Source organism: Stegostoma tigrinum, chromosome 48, assembly GCF_030684315.1.
Source record: "Stegostoma tigrinum isolate sSteTig4 chromosome 48, sSteTig4.hap1, whole genome shotgun sequence".
In the NCBI taxonomy this organism is placed as follows: domain Eukaryota; kingdom Metazoa; phylum Chordata; class Chondrichthyes; order Orectolobiformes; family Stegostomatidae; genus Stegostoma; species Stegostoma tigrinum.
The window spans coordinates 1,664,220-1,680,703 of NC_081401.1; the positions used below are offsets into that span (position 1 = coordinate 1,664,220).

At 48.2% G+C, this 16,484-nt stretch overlaps 1 protein-coding gene across 1 annotated transcript in view; it reads right to left on the minus strand.

Moving 5' to 3' along the window:
* The window catches only part of LOC125450148 (NACHT, LRR and PYD domains-containing protein 3-like), a 51,343-nt gene that overhangs the window by 23,444 nt on the left and 11,415 nt on the right, over positions 1-16,484 (minus strand). Inside the window, exons 3-4 of the mRNA XM_059643114.1 lie at positions 14,327-14,422; positions 3,875-4,041 (exon numbers count right to left, since the gene is read on the minus strand). Coding sequence (XP_059499097.1) covers positions 3,875-4,041; positions 14,327-14,422 — 263 coding nt within the window. The remainder of the gene's footprint in view (positions 1-3,874; positions 4,042-14,326; positions 14,423-16,484) is intronic.

The following is a 16,484-nucleotide window of genomic DNA, read 5'->3' on the forward strand; positions in this document are numbered from 1 at the left end:
AATAACTGGAACATGTCCAGAAGTGAACACTGCTGTACTAGGACTGTCACGATTACACTTGGAGCTTTCACTGTAGTTAAACTTTGCATGGCTGTTCAAAATGCTGAAATTGGACAATGAAACCAATGCTAACTGGATGAATAGAGGAGCAGAGAAAGGCCAAGATGTGGAGTGATTTTCAGACTGCAGGAAATAAGTCAATAGTGGAGTGAACGAAGAAGTGCCCAAGCTGCCAGCATGACAAGCAGAGAACTTCAAAGGTATGGGAATGTTGCTGTGCTGGAGGGGATCTTAGAGACATGAAGGACACAGACAAAAAGATGAAAGTTTTAAACTAGAGTCTTTCAAGGCTCAGGTATCATAATGGACAAAAAATTCAGAAGTGTAATATCTGAAAAGGACTTTGAGGGGGGAGTAAAATAGATGGCATAATTTGAGGAGTCCTCAAAATAAAGTAAGATGGCAGACTGGCCAGAAGCTCTCAAAGTTAAGTACGATGGTTCAGCAGAATATGAACTGTTGTAACTAAATACGGATAATGTGCAATGGACAGAAAGAGACAAAATCAATCATTGTGTCAGAGCATATCTGGGCTCAAGATAGTCGCATTTTCAGACGAGAGACAGTATTTTCAATGTTAGGCAGTGCTGGAGAGAGAAAACCGTGCCATCTCAATGTTTATCGGAAGGCAAATATAAACTAACTTAACAGCAGGTTAATTGAGAAAATATCTCTTAACAATTAAAGTGATAGTGAAATATCAAGGTTCCGGAACTATTTTGTTCAAATTCAATGCCGAAACTACTGATTGCACCAGATGATACATTATAATTTATTTAAAAACCTCCCCGATTTTTGTAAAACAACCAGTTACTTTAATAAAAACTGAAAGAACCAAGGAAGCTGTAAATCCAGAACAGAAACAGAAGTTGCTGGAAAAACTGAGCGGGTCTGGCAGCATTTGTGGAATAGGGCCTCCCCCTGCTGCACCAAAACCAGCCCATCTTGTCCCTGCCTCCCTAATCTGTCCTTCCTCCCACCTATCCCCTCCTCCCATCTCAAGCCTCACCCCCATCACCCTTGGCCGTCATCCTCCCTAGACTGACCTATCTCCTCCCTACCACCCCACCTACACTCAGCTCTACTGGCTCCATCCCTGCCTCTTTAACTTGTCTGTCTCCTTTCACCTATCCTCTCCTCTATCCATCTTCCATCCACCTCCCCTCTCTCCCTATTTATTTCAGAACCCTTCCCCCCTCCTAAAATCATGAGGGGCATGGATAGGGTGAATAGCCGAGGTCTTTTTCCTTGGGGAGTCCAAAACTAGAGCACAGAGGGTGAAGGGGAGAGGGGAAAACAATCTGAGGTGTATTTTTTTATGCCAATGGTGGTGCATGTATGGAATGATCTTCCAGAGGAAGTGGAGGAGGCCGGTGCAATTGCAACATTTAAAAAGGTTTCTCAATTGACATTTGAGTTAGAAGGGTTCACAGGGATATGGACCAAATGCAGGAAAAATGGGACTAAGTTAGATTGGGATGTCTGGTTGGTGCAGAACAGTTGGACCGAAGGGTCTGTTTCAATGCTGTACGAGTGTATTACTCTAGAAATCCAACAAAATAGATAATTTTAAAAGAATAACAGAGTATAACAAAATACAAATTGGATGTTCTGGCACAATGGTAATATTCACATCTACCTGATAATAATGGAAAATTGTCCCAGTGTGCGTATAAAGCAGGTTAAATATCATTACAGTCTTGGTTCAAACATGGATTGAAGAGCTGAGCTCTAGAGAGGAAGTGGCAGTCACTAATCGAGGTACCTGGGCAGCCTTTCAAACTCCTCAGAGGGAAGCCCTTGGCCAACTGTCAAAAGCTGCTTCATTGCTGACCTTCCCTCCATGATAAAGTGATAAGTGGGAACATTTGTTAATGATTAGACATTGTTCAACACTACTAGAGACTCCTCAGATACTGAAGCAGTCTGCTTTCAAATGCGCCAGGCCTGGGCTGACAAATTGGCATCAAATTAGTGCTTGACATTGATCGCCTCAAACTGGAGTCAGAGTCACACAGCATGGAACTGGCCCTTCAGTCCAAATTGTTCATGCCTACCAGACATTCCAATCTGGCCTCATCCCATTTGGCCCATATCCCTCTAAACCCTTCCTACTCGTATGCAAATCCAGATACCTTTTAAATGTTTTAATTGTACTCACCTCCACCACTTCGTCTGGCAGCTCTTTCCAGATCCTTTTTAAAATCTTTCCCCTCCCACCTCAAAACTGTGGTTTTGGACTCCCCCCACCCCAGGAAATACAACTTGGTTATTCATGCCCCTCAAAATTTTATGAACCTCTGTAAGGTCACCCTGGGTCTCTGTCTAACTATACATTACTAAATGGGGACCAAAAACTGAAGTCTTGCTTGCATATTCATCAGAATTAGGAGTCAAAAAAAAGGCATCAATCCAAAACAGCATGAAAAGAGAGTGTTGCTCGGTTGAGTCATTTGCATGGAGATACCATTAAACTTAATTCTCAGGCCAGGCAGGCAGAATCTGATTGGATGGGACATCACCAGGTTTTGCCTTTTGGATCTTTTTTAAAACTCCAATCTCAGATGTTAACAAACCCGTCTGTGGTATTTAAGAAAACTGGAGCCAATAGGCAAGATCTAAAAGCTGAGAATATGAAAGAAGGCCGTAAGAAAGTTGTTACGATTTAGAACGTGCTGCCTGGGAGAGTGGTGGAAGTGAATTCCATAGGACGTTTCAAAAGAGCTGGAAATGTATTTGAAAATGATGAACTTAGAAGGCTACAGATTTCAGACTGTATATCCTGAAAGAGCTACCCAATATGTCAAATGACCTCCTTCTGCACTGTAAAAGTCTAAAATTCAGTGATTATGCAGTCGTTCCTGTTACTTGATTGTGACATTGCTGAACGCACACCATTCTGACAGTCAAGAGGTTCTTTAAGATACTGTGCCATTTTCAATGAGAACCATGCCGTGGAACTTGGGTTAGTTCTGCGCTAATCAGGCTTATTCCCCAGGGAAAGGGCTGAAATGTTTTGAGAGGATAATGGGGTTTTGAAGGAATTTGATGGCAATTGATACCGCATGATATGGACTGCTGAGACAATTCTTAAAGGTCTGTCTTAGCTGTACTTGCCATTTAGTGTATAATATTTATAACTGGTTATAATGGTTAACTCATGTTTAATTTGTGCTGGTTCTGCATTTTCCAAGTACGGGGTTAATCCATGGTCACACATCACCTTAACTTAGAAATATATTGCCTTTTTTCAAAACTGAAAACCCCTCCCAAACACATTGTGGGGGTTTACTCCTGCACATGGACTGTGATTGAAGATGACAGCTGACAACCACCTTCGAGGGATGAATTGGGACAGGGAGTAAATGCTGGCCCAACCAGTGATGTTCACATCCAATTAATTTCTAAAATAGTACTCAAGATTATAGTGATGTTTGTGTGGTTTTACTTTTGCATAGGAAAATTCTTCTGTTTAAACCTTGAGGCTTCATTATTTTAGTAACTATCTGGGATTTTGGATTTTGTTTCCTCAAAAGAGTTATTAGACTCCACTGTGATTCCAATACAGATGACTCTATATCAGTCATTCTGAAAGTTCTAGACCACTGGAATTTCCTGACTTCATATATGGCTGTGGATCAACTGACTAGTATGATTAGTTAATAATATCCAATACTATTGCAGCATAGGGCAGCCAGGTTGTTAGGCAACAATCCAGATAAACAATCAGCTCTTTTCTTCATCCAGCATTTTATTTGTTATTGTTTTGTAGGTTTCCTAATGTTTCAACACTTTCCCTATCTCTCTCACTTACCTGATGCTCCTGTCCATTGAAAATCCTCTTGTATGTTAACAATGAACTGAGTCCATCCACACAATCTTCCATCGCTTGTTCTAGTCTGTCCCAGAAGAATTTTGTGAACTGGAAGAGCTGGTAATCCTCACACTTCGCCAAGAACTCAGTGATTGTGGAGTTCGGATCTGAGAGTCCAAATCGACATGAAATATACATTACTGAACTGCAATCTAAATGATTACAATTCCAAATAGCCATAAACCACATTAAGTGCCTTGAGAGTCTACTCAATCAACCTCAGCACTGGTATGCTGCACCTTAAAAAGTAGACAGATTTGTCAATTGTGATTAACTTTTAACTTATCTGATCCAGACACCCTTGATAATCCTGTTTCATTAAACCTTCAGTGACAAGTTGAAAATACAGATACCAAGAGAGTGTGTTCATAAATCACTCCTCTTCGAAACCTCCACAACTTTCAAAACTGATAAAAAAAGTGCATTGTTTCCTTTGCTCTTCCTTAAATCGACTCATAGATTCTTTGTTATAGAACTCTTTACCAATACTGGAGTCCACAAATATTTCCTGGAGTTCTTCAACAGATTGTAATCAGGGTCAGTTTACTCAGTTCAGTGAAAACCTGAATTTTATCTTGCACAGAATATTGCATCACCCAAAACAACTAGGTCAGAAGGTTCCTGGGAATGCCACCGACAGCAGCTTCCCTTTAATTGGGGCAGATATTTGCAGATAAAGGGTGGCTGAAAAGTTGGAAGCCTTCAAAAAACAAAATAACAAGAAATCAGAGACAATATTTTCCGGTCAGGGTGAATGGTAATACCGATCGGTGCAGGGTGGATGACTAGAAAATTTGAGCTTTTGTTCAAGGAAAAGAAGGAAGCATATGTCACATATAGACAAGTGAATTGTGGATTAGTGACAAGTAACAAATTAATTCCTAAAAGATGATAAAGGCAGTAAGAGTACACTTAAGAGGGAAATCAGGAGGGGGGAAAAAGGGATGTGAGATAGCTTTGGAAAATTGGATTAAGGAGAATCTAAAGGGATTCGAAAAATACATTAAGGACAAAAGGGTACTAGGCAGCGAATGGGGCCCCTCGAAGATCAACAAGGCCATCTACGTGTGGAACCGAAGGAGATGGGGTAGATGATAAACAAGTATTTTGCATCAGTGCTTATTGTGGAGAAGGATGTGGAAGATAGAGAACTAGGAGAAATAAACAGCTGCATCCTGAAAAATGTCCATATTATACAGAAGGTTGCGCCGAAAATCTTAAAATGCATTAAGGTGGATAAATTCCCAGGGCCTGATCAGATGTACCCTAGAACTCTGTGGGAAGCTAGGAAGTGTTGGGTCCTTTGCTGAGATATTTGTATCATCGATAGTCAGAGGTGAGGTGCCGGAAGACTTGAGGTTGGCTAACTTGGTGCCACTATTTAAGAAAGGCGGCAAAGAAAAGCCAGAAAACTATAGACAGGTCAGCCTGACATCAGTGATGGGTAAGTTGTTGGAAGAGATCCTGAGGAACAGGAATTACATGTATTTGGAAAGTCTTTACTTATTAGAGATAGTCAATGTGGCTGTGTGTGTGGGAAATCATGTCTCCCTCACTTGATTGTCTTGAAGTAATGAAGACGATTGATGAAGGCAGAGAAGTGGACGTGATCTATAAGGACTTAAGTAAGGCTTTCGACAAGGTTTCGTATGGTAGTCTAGTTAGCAAGGTTAGATCACATGGAATACAGGTAGAACTAGCCATTTGGATTCAGTTCCAAAGAAGGACCACTGAACCCAAAACGTTAACTCTGACTTCTCTTCACAGATGCCGACAGATCTGCTGAGCTTTTCCAGCTGCTTCTGTTTTTGTTGCATTTTGTTTGCATGTGGACAGCATGGTAGGTCAGTGGTTAGCACTGCTGCCTCACAGCTTTGGTGTTCAGGAATTCTTGGGTGGAGCGAATGGAGTGGTGGGAGTCTTCTACTAGGTGTTTTAGTCTTTGGTGTAGTTCCTTGGCTAATCTGTAGGTTGGTGTTCCAGGTAGCGACACTATGGGCCTGAGGGGGGCTTCTGGTTTGTGAATTTTTGGTAGTCCATAGAAGCGTGGTGTGTTGGATCCATCTGGTTTCATTTTTTGGAAGTCTCTCTTGTTTAATTAACCCAAGAATTCCTGAACACCATCAAAGACACCAAGATAGAAGAGGATGAAATAATGGTCTCCTTTGACGTAACAGCCCTGTTCACATCCATCAACATCAACATCAACATCAACCTGGCCAAAGAAACACTGATGACACTATTAGAAGAACAGAAGACATATACACCAGACACCACCAACCTCATCAGCAAGGACAACATCAAGCTAGTGGACCTATGCCTCACCACCCACTTCACTTTCAATAACAAAACCTACAGACAAACCAACGGTACACCCATGGGATCTCCGATATCAGGGTTCTTAGCAGAGGCAGTAATGCAGAGACTCGAACAAACAGCTCTGCCAATCATCCAACCCAAACTTTGGGTCCGCTATGTGGATGACACCTTTGTCATCACTAAACAAAACAAATTAGAGGAAACATTCAAGACCATCAATAATACCCTTACTGGCATAACATTCACAAAAGAGGAGGAAAACAAGAACAACCTGCCATTCCTAGATGTCACAGTAGAGCGAACAGCCAATGGGGAACTTCAAACCAGCATCTACAGGAAAACAACACATACGGACCAAATACTGAACTACAGGAGCAACTATCCCAACACCCACAAACGAAGCTGTATTAGAACATTATTCCAACGAGCCACCACACACTGCAGCACAGAGGAACTACGCAGAGCAGAGGAAAATCATCTATGCAGCATATTCAAAAAGAATGGGTACCCTATGAACACAGTCCGCCGATTCCTCAGCAATAAACCCAAACAAACAGACAAAACGGGCTCAGAAACCATAACCACTCTCCCCTACATCAAAGACACTTCTGAAATGACTGCCAGACTACTCGGACCACTTGGCATCAGGGTAGCCCACAAACCCACCAACACACTAAAACAGCAGCTAATGAACTTAAAAGACCCTATACAGACAACAAAGTTAGAAAGAATTCTGAGGGATAAGATTTATGACCATCTGGAAGAGCATGGCTTGAACAAATACAGTCAACACGGCTTTGTGAGGGGTAGGTCATGCCTTACAAACCTTATCGAGTTTTTTGAGGATGTGACTAGAAAAGTTGATGAGGGTCGAGCTGTGGATGTGGTGTATATGGACTTCAGTAAGGCATTTGATAAGGTTCCCCATGGTAGGCTCATTCAGAAGGTCAGGAGGAATGGGATACAGGGGAACTTAGCTGCTTGGATACAGAATTGGCTGGCCAACAGAAGACAGCGAGTGGTTGTAGAAGGAAAATATTCTGCCTGGAAGTCAGTGGTGAGTGGAGTTCCACAGGGCTCTGTCCTTGGGCCTCTACTGTTTGTAATTTTTATTAATGACTTGGACGAGGGGATTGAAGGATGGGTCAGCAAGTTTGCAGACGACACAAAGGTCGGAGGTGTCGTTGACAGTGTAGAGGGCTGTTGTAGGCTGCAACGGGACATTGACAGGATGCAGAGATGGGCTGAGAGGTGGCAGATGGAGTTCAACCTGGATAAATGCGAGGTGATGCATTTTGGAAGGTCGAATTTGAAAGCTGAGTACAGGATTAAGGATAGGATTCTTGGCAGCGTGGAGGAACAGAGGGATCTTGGTGTGCAGATACATAGATCCCTTAAAATGGCCACCCAAGTGGACAGGGTTGTTAAGAAAGCATATGGTGTTTTGGCTTTCATTAACAGGGGGATTGAGTTTAAGAGTCGTGAGATCTTGTTGCAGCTCTATAAAACTTTGGTTAGACCGCACTTGGAATACTGCGTCCAGTTCTGGGCGCCCTATTATAGGAAAGATGTGGATGCTTTGGAGAGGGTTCAGAGGAGGTTTACCAGGATGCTGCCTGGACTGGAGGGCTTATCTTATGAAGAGAGGTTGACTGAGCTCGGTCTCTTTTCATTGGAGAAAAGGAGGAGGAGAGGGGACCTAATTGAGGTATACAAGATAATGAGAGGCATAGATAGAGTTGATAGCCAGAGACTATTTCCCAGGGCAGAAATGGCTAGCACGAGGGGTCATAGTTTTAAGCTGGTTGGTGGAAAGTATCGAGGGGATGTCAGAGGCAGGTTCTTTACGCAGAGAGTTGTGAGAGCATGGAATGCGTTGCCAGCAGCAGTTGTGGAAGCAAGGTCATTGGGGTCATTTAAGAGACTGCTGGACATGTATATGGTCACAGAAATTTGAGGGTGCATACATGAGGATCAGTGGTCGGCACAACATTGTGGGCTGAAGGGCCTGTTCTGTGCTGTACTGTTCTATGTTCTATGTTCTAAAACGAACGTCATCTACAAAATACCTTGCAAGAACTGTGACAAACACTACATTGGACAAACTGGCAGAAAGCTAGCCACCCGGATACATGAAAATCAACTAGCCACAAAACGACATGACCCACTATCACTCGTATCCTTACATACAGATGAGGAAGGACACCACTTTGATTGGGACAACACATCCATCCTAGGACAAGCCAAACAGAGACATGCACGAGAATTCCTAGAAGCATGGCATTCCAACCGGAACTCCATCAACAAACACATTGATTTGGAGCCGATCTACCATCCCCTGAGAAAAAGAACAGGAAATGACATCACCAACACAGGAAATGACATCACCAACCCAAGGAAACTTAACCAGATAAATAGAAAGTGGGACATAACACCAGCGCTTCGTCGGAGGCTCACTGATGATGTTACCTAGAATGGTGACAAAATGTCTGGGAACAAACCGGCAAGCTCAGTGAACCAGCTTACATCTCGAACACAATAAAGACCCACTCTCTTGTGGACCGAGAGGACGAGAGTGCTGTCTTGGAGGTGAAAGGAGGACGTCGGGTTGGCTGTGCACCCTTGCGACCAGTGGATCTTAATGCTGGCTTCGGCCTAACGCTGGTTCAGGGGAGCAGCCAACCTGCAACGATGGCTGCGGCAAGTGCTCATGCCCCAGGTCAGGGGGTCCGGAACACCATCCGTGTTTCTGTAAAGAAGGTGGATGAAGGTGCACCTGTGGACCGCACCTTCTTCGTGAAGAGGGTCCTGTTGGACTGTTGCGGGTTTGCTGCTGCGGACATTTACTGCCTGCAGGATTTCCCCAGAGGAGGTTTTTACGATGTGACCTTCCGGAGTGCCAAGCTTTGCGAGCGCTTCCTGGAGGTTTTCAAGGAGAAAGGAGGTGAGGGCCCCCTCTCTGTATTGACCGCTGTCCCACTGTTTGTGATGCCAGGACAGAGGAGCCGTATGGTGACTGTACACATGTACAACCCGCATGTGCCAGCAGTTGATGTCCTGACCTTCCTCGGAAGGTATGTGAAGGTGGAAGGGGACCTAACTGACATCGTGGACCCCTTTGGCATCTGGACGAATAAGAGGCAGGTCAAGGTGACGCTGAGGATGGGCGCAGACGGGAATGTCGCACACCCACCGTCCAGCTTCGCGATCGGCGGGAGCAGGGGCTACCTGACCTATGCAGGGCAACCTAAAGTCTGCCATGCCTGTGGTAGGTCAGGTCACATGGCGGCCGACTGCAAAGCCACCATCTGCAGGGAGGAGGGACACCTTGCAAAGGATTGCCCACGAGAGAGAAGCTGCAACCTTTGCGGGGAAGCGGGCCACTTCTATAGGGCATGCCCGCGGCGGGGTACCACCTACGCCCAGGTCGCCGGCAGGGGAAATGCAGGGCCAGCCCCCCCGGAGGAGAGGAAGGCACCAGGGCCCAGCAAGGACCCCACTAATGTGCAGGAGGGCCAGGCCGTACAGGAGGGCCCAGCCCTGCAGGATGGGCCCGAGGCCAGCAAAGCACCCCTGCAGGCTCCGATCCCCCCCGACAACCTGGAGCCAATGGAGGCGGCGACAGGCGACCCAGGGGAGTGGACAACAGTCCGGAAAGCGAGGAGGAAGGTGCGTCGACGGGCCCAGGAACCGCAACAATCAGGCGGGAAGAGGCAGCTACAGGGGGGCTATAAGAGCTCCTCTGACGAGGAGGATTCGGAGAGGGCCCACCCGAAGCAGAAGTTAAAGGTCTCGAGGGGGAAGGAAAGCAGCACCCCGCTTCCAGGTGATGGGAGGCGTCCTGAGGCTCACTCCGACACCCAGTCAAGTGCCGCTGGAGCACTGGAGGGTCCCCCGGAACTTCCAGGCGGGAAGGAGGAAACAGCATGTACCCAGCCTGACCCGGAGCCGGACCCTCCTGCCTCCGCACCCCTGACGGGGGGATGCCACCCGGAAGGCAGCACGGACGGTTTCCTGAGCCCAGAGAGCGTCCAGCAGTTAGCCCGGGCAATGGGCATGAAGGGACAGATGGAGGGGCTGGACCTTGGACTTGGAGGGTACTGCGGTCACTGCCCACAATGGGGGTACGAATCGCGAGCATTAATGTGCGCAGCGTCAAGTCAACCGCGAGATGTGTGTCCACGTTGGCCTACCTGACCACCATCAAGTTGGACCTCCTGTTTCTGCGGGAGTGCGGGATACCGCACCTCGGCAGGTACGGGAAATGGTCCGGCACCTGGACCTGTGGGCCTTCGATCTGGTCGGGGGGTAACGACTGTCGCTCCTCGGGCCTGGCTATTCTGCTGCGGGGGCACAACTTCACCATCTCTCAAGTTCAGGAGGTAGTGGGGGGGCGCCTCCTAGTGGCTGACATCACCTACAGGAATGCTCCCCTGAGGCTGATCAACGTGTACGCCCCAGTGGTACGGAGTGAGCGGTTGGCCGTCCTGCAGCGGCTTCCACCCCTGCTGGCTATGTCCAGGCCAGTCATCCTAGGCGGAGACTTCAACTGCATCATCGATGCAGATGGAAGATCCGGCGTGGGGACAGCAGGTGGGGGGATTCAACTGGACGTCACGTCCAGATTCCTGATGGGCACGGTGAAGGACGCCAAGCTGCTCGACGTACACCTGGTCGCGGCCAGACGGGTCTATCCGCTCAAGGATAGACTTCCTGTTTGTGTCACGGACGTTTTCGGTCAGATCCACCGGTGTCGAGCCGGTGTTCTTCTCTGACCACTGCCTCCTGTTGGCCGACTGTCACTTACAGGACGACCAGCCGGCCGGCAAGGGGACGTGGAAGCTCAACACGACTCTGTTGACCCCAGAGAACGTCGAGGAGCTTAAGAGGGAGTATGCCGGTTGGAGAACCGTGAAACCCCTCTTTGAGTCTCCAGGCGACTGGTGGGAGACGGTGAAGGAGAACATCAAGAAGTTCTTTGTCCTCAAGGGTGTTCAGAAGGCAAGAGAGAGGCGGGGAAAGCTGTTGCGACTCCAGAAAAGGGTGCAGAACCTGCTCCTTCTGCAGTTGATGGGGGTCGATGTCACGGAGGACCTCCGCGAGGTGAGGGGCCAGCAAGCCTTGCTCTTCGCCGCGGAGGCCTCCAGGATAATCTTCCGGTCCAGGGTCCGCTCTGTGGAGCAGGACGAGACGTGCTCGCGTTTCTTCTTTCAGAAGGTGCACAAAGAGAGCTCTGTGCTTAGCCGGCTGAAGGAGGACGACGGCTCGGAGACGTCGCCTCGGCCCGATGTTTTGAGGATCAGCAGATCCTTCTATGCCGGACTGTACGACACGAAGCCCACGGACAGCACGGCCTCCGAGTCGTTCCTGTCGTCTATCACGGAGGTCTTAGACGACGGCACGAGGGAGTGGCTGGACCGGCCGATATCCCTGGACGAGCTGGCCAGAGCCCTCAAGTCCTTGCAGAGGAATAGGACTCCCGGAAGCGACGGCTTACCGGTCGAGCTGTATTCTGCTCTGTGGGGCCTGGTCGGCCAGGACCTGCTGGAGGTGTACGATAGTGCGCTTCGGTCAGGGGAAATGTGCAAGTCCATGAGGAAGGGCATCATCACCCTCATTTACAAGAGGAAGGGGGAGAGGGAAGAAATTAAGAATTGGCGTCCCATTTCACTTTTGAACATGGACTACAAAATCCTGGCCAAGGTCATTGCCAACCGGGTCAGGTCTGTCCTGGAGTCAGTGATTCACCCTGACCAAACCTGTGCTGTGCCGGGCAGGAAGATCGCTGAGAGCCTCGCGCTCATCAGGGATACGATCGCCTACGTACAGGACAGGCGGGTGGACACCTGCCTCGTCAGCCTGGACCAGGAGAAGGCCTTCGACAGGGTCTCTCATGCTGACATGAGGGACGTTCTCTCCAAATTGGGGTTCGGGGAGGGCATCCGCAATTGGATCCGGCTGCTCTAAGCCAACATCGTTAGCGCAGTCTCGATCAACGGGTGGGAATCAGACAGTTTTCCTGTTAGATCTGGAGTCAGGCAGGGCTGCCCGCTCTCTCCTGCCTTGTTCGTGTGCTGTGTGGAGCCCTTCGCCGCCTCCATCAGGAAGGACGTGAGCCTGAAGGGCGTGACTATCCCAGGCAGCGGAGGCCTTCAGGTCAAGACCTCCCTGTACATGGATGATGTCGCCGTCCTCTGCACCGATCGTCGGTCGGTGAGTAGGCTGTTGGACATCTGCGGCCAGTTTGAACTGGCCTCGGGTGCCAAAGTCAATAGGGGTAAGAGCGAGGTCATGTTCTTCGGGAACTGGGACGACCGCTCCTTCATCCCCTTCACCGTCAGGACAGACTACCTGAAGGTGCTGGGTGTTTGGTTTGGTGAAGCTGGGGCATGCACTAAGACTTGGGAGGGGCGTATCGCCAAATTTAAGCAGAAGCTGGGCAGGTGGACACTCCGGTCCCCCTCCATCGCGGGTAAGAACCTGGTTGTCAGGTGCGAGGGGCTTTCGGTACTGTTGTATGTGGCGCAGGCCTGGCCTATTCCCTGGACCTGCGCCGCTGCGGTCACCCGGGCCATCTTCCACTTCATTTGGGGTCGAGGATGGACCGGGTCCGCAGAGACACCATGTACAAAGACCTGGGAAATGGGGGAAAGGGCGTACCGAACGCCACCCTCGCCCTGACGGCTACCTTTGTGTATGGCTGCATCAAGCTGTGCGTAGATCCTCAGTACGCAAACACTAAGTGTCACTACTTACTGAGGTTCTACCTGTCCCCGGTGTTGCGAAGGATGGGCCTGGCCTCGTTGCCGCGGAACGCTCCGAGTAGTTGGACCGTTCCGTACCACCTGTCCTTCGTGGAGAAATTTTTGAAAGGAAACACCTTTGACCACAAGGCCGTCAGGCAGTGGTCAGCACGTAGTATCCTCAGGACCCTTCGGGAAAAGGAGAGGGTGGATCCCGTCGTGTGGTTCCCCACGCAGACTGCCAAAGTCGTTTGGCAGAATGCCTCATCACCAGAACTTTCAAACAAGCACAAGGACATTGCTTGGCTGGCGGTGAGAGGGGCTCTGCCAGTGAGATCCTTTATGCATGCCCGGAATCTCTGCACCACCGCACGCTGCCCTCGAGGTGGCAGCGGGGGGGGACGAGACTGTTGATCACCTCCTTCTGGAGTGTGCTTATGCGCAGGAGGTCTGGAGGGGGATGCAGTGGTATTTGTCGAGGTTCGTCCCGAGCAGCTCCGTGACGCGGGACTCCGTGCTCTACGGGCTGTTTCCGGGGACGCACACCGAGACCAACATCAACTGCGCCTGGAGGACCATCAATGCGGTGAAAGACGCTCTTTGGTCTGCCCACAACTTGCTGGTCTGCCAGCTGAAAGAACTGACCCCGACCGAGTGTTGCAGACTGGCGCACTCCAAGGTCCAGGGCTACGTGCTGAGGGACGCGCTAAAGCTTGGGGCAGCCGCCGCCAAGGCGCGGTGGGGAAAGACCACCGTATGAGCCCCCTCGTCCAGAAAAGGGAAAAGAATCCTATCTGGTAACTGGGCCCAGCTGGCGCCTTCCCCAACTGGTCAGGGGGCCAACTGGGACTGTGCGGGGTGACTACTGCCTGGGCGGTTTCTTTGCTTTGTTTTTTTTTCTCTGTTTTGTTTTTTTTTCCTTTAGTTGGTGTACGTACCCCCGGGTAACCCGGAGTGGCTTGCATGACTGGGTAGGTGTATAAATGTTTTATTTTTTGTACATTCTATGAATAAAGTATATTTTTTCAAATAAAAAAAAGGTGACAAATCGTCTGAAAACGAACCTTCCAGCTCAGCGAGCAAACTCACATCCAGAACCTCAACCTGTGCTACAAATCTTCTTAAAACTCAATATCAGACATCTACTGCGCAGCCGCAGCACACAGGAACACTCTCTACATGTGACTGTAATGTCCCTCAAAATGGTCACTTGCTTCAGCCTTCCCACACAGCAGTGTCCCGCTTTCTTAACTTGGAGCTGCAAGCTCTTTCTCAAGAGCAGGGCATTTGTCAGACAGAGATATTTCCATAAGTAACTTTGTGAACTAACCTGTGTCTATTTTCATTTCAATCGAGGACACTGGATTTTCTTTCCTGTTTGGATCTTCAGCCATGTTGTTGACAGATGCACCCAGATTTTGATGTTCTGTAATAAATATATTAATTCAGAGCATTTCCTTGTTAAACATATCAGTTTCACTAGTGGGAACAAGGGACTGACAATTATAAACTGGAGGATCTTGAGCAGTTCCAGAATGTCACTATCAACTCTCCACATCAGGAGTGATGCAGACAGCTGCCAGTGAAATCCTGAGTCCCACTGATCTCCACAGCCCAATTCCCAGAATCTTACAGTAGAGAAGATGCCCTTCAGTTTTTACTCTCCCAGGCAGCACATCCTAGATTTCCACCACCCGCTGGGTGAAATATCCTTTCCTTAGATCCCCTATAAACCTCCCACCTTTCCCTTTGAAATTATGAACCATCACTCCCTGCATTCCTGACTCTTTGACTTAAGGGGAACAGCTGCTTTCTCTCCACCCTGACCATGCCCCTCAATCTGATACACCTCAGACCAGGTCCCTTCTGAGCTTTTGTTGCTCAAAAGAAAACAACCTGAGCTTAACCAGCTTCTTTTCATAGTGACAACGCTCTATCCCAGGCAACATCCTGGCGAATCTCCTCTACCACCCTTCTAGTGCACACACATCCTTCCTACAGTGAGGTGATCAGAACTGGATCTGTGGTCTAGCCAAAGTTTTGTACAGCTCCAACATAATCTCTTGCTCTTACAATGTTTGCCACAACTGATAAAGGCAAGTGTCCCAATATGCTGCCTTCACTATTATATCAGCCCTTCCTGTCACCTTCTGGGATCAGTGTACAAGCACCTCAAGAACCCTCATTTCCTCAGCTTCCTAGTATCCTGCCATTCATTGAGAGCTCCCTTATTTGGTTACTTTGATGGAAGTGCATTGCCTCACATTTATCACAGTTAAATTTCAACTGCCAATCAATTTAACACATTGTTTCTCACTGTCGGCCACTTGGTCAATCTTCGTGTCATCTGCAAACTTACTAATCAGCACCTTCCACCCCAATCCACCCACATTCTCATCTAAATCATTTACGGGACACAACACTGATTCCTGTGGTATGCCACAGGGCACCGGCTGCCAGTTACACACACTGCCTTCTACCATTACGCTCTGTCTGCTGCCACAAAGACAACTTTGGATCTACCTTGACAGGTTACCTGTGATCCCACGTGTTCTACCTTCTTTATCAGTCTTTCATGTGGGATCCAATCAAAAGCTTTGCTGAAATCCATGTAAACTGCAACAAGTGCACGCCCTCATCTATGCACACGGTCACCAGGAAAAATTCTATCAAATTGAAGACACATCACATCCTTCTGATAAAGACAGCCTAACTACTCCTGAGCAAACCTTGCCTCAAGTGAGGATTAACGCTCTCCTTCAGAATTTCATCCAATAGTTTCCCAATTGCGTCTGGGTGAATCGGTCTTTGGAGAATCGGTGTAGACTTGTTGGACCAAATGGCCTGTTTCCACACTGTAGGGATTCTATGAAGAGGGCTGCCACAGTGGTTGACTGTAAATTTTCCAATATTGACTGTGACTGCCTTAAAGCAAGAGGCAGAATCAGTTGAGTGAATTCATGAGGCTTTCTTGAAACAGTATGTGGATAGTCCAACTGGAGTGGTGGTGGTGGTGGTGGGGGGGGCGGGGGGGTAAATGAAGCCATACTGGATCTTGTATTGGCTAATGAGTCTGACCAGAAGTATTTTGGAAAGAGTGATCACAGCTCCTTAAGTTTTAAGATAGCAACGAATAAGGATGAGGGCGGCCTGGTGGCTCAGTGGCTAGCACTGCTGCCAGGGACCCAGGTTTGATACCAGCCTTGGGCAGCTGTCTGTGTGGAGTTTGCACATTCTCCCCAAGTCTACGTGGGTTTCCTCTCACAGTCTAAAGATGTGCAGGCTAGGTGGATTGGCCATGCTAAATTGCCCATAGTGTCCAGGGATGTTTTAGGTTAGGTGGGTTAGACATGGGAAATTAGGGGAATGAGTCTGGGTGGGATGCTGTTCAGAGGGGTCGTGTGGACTTGTTGGGCTGAATGGCCTGTTTCCACAACTGTAGGATTTCTATGGTGATTTCTATTGTAAATCAGAAACCTGCAGAAAGG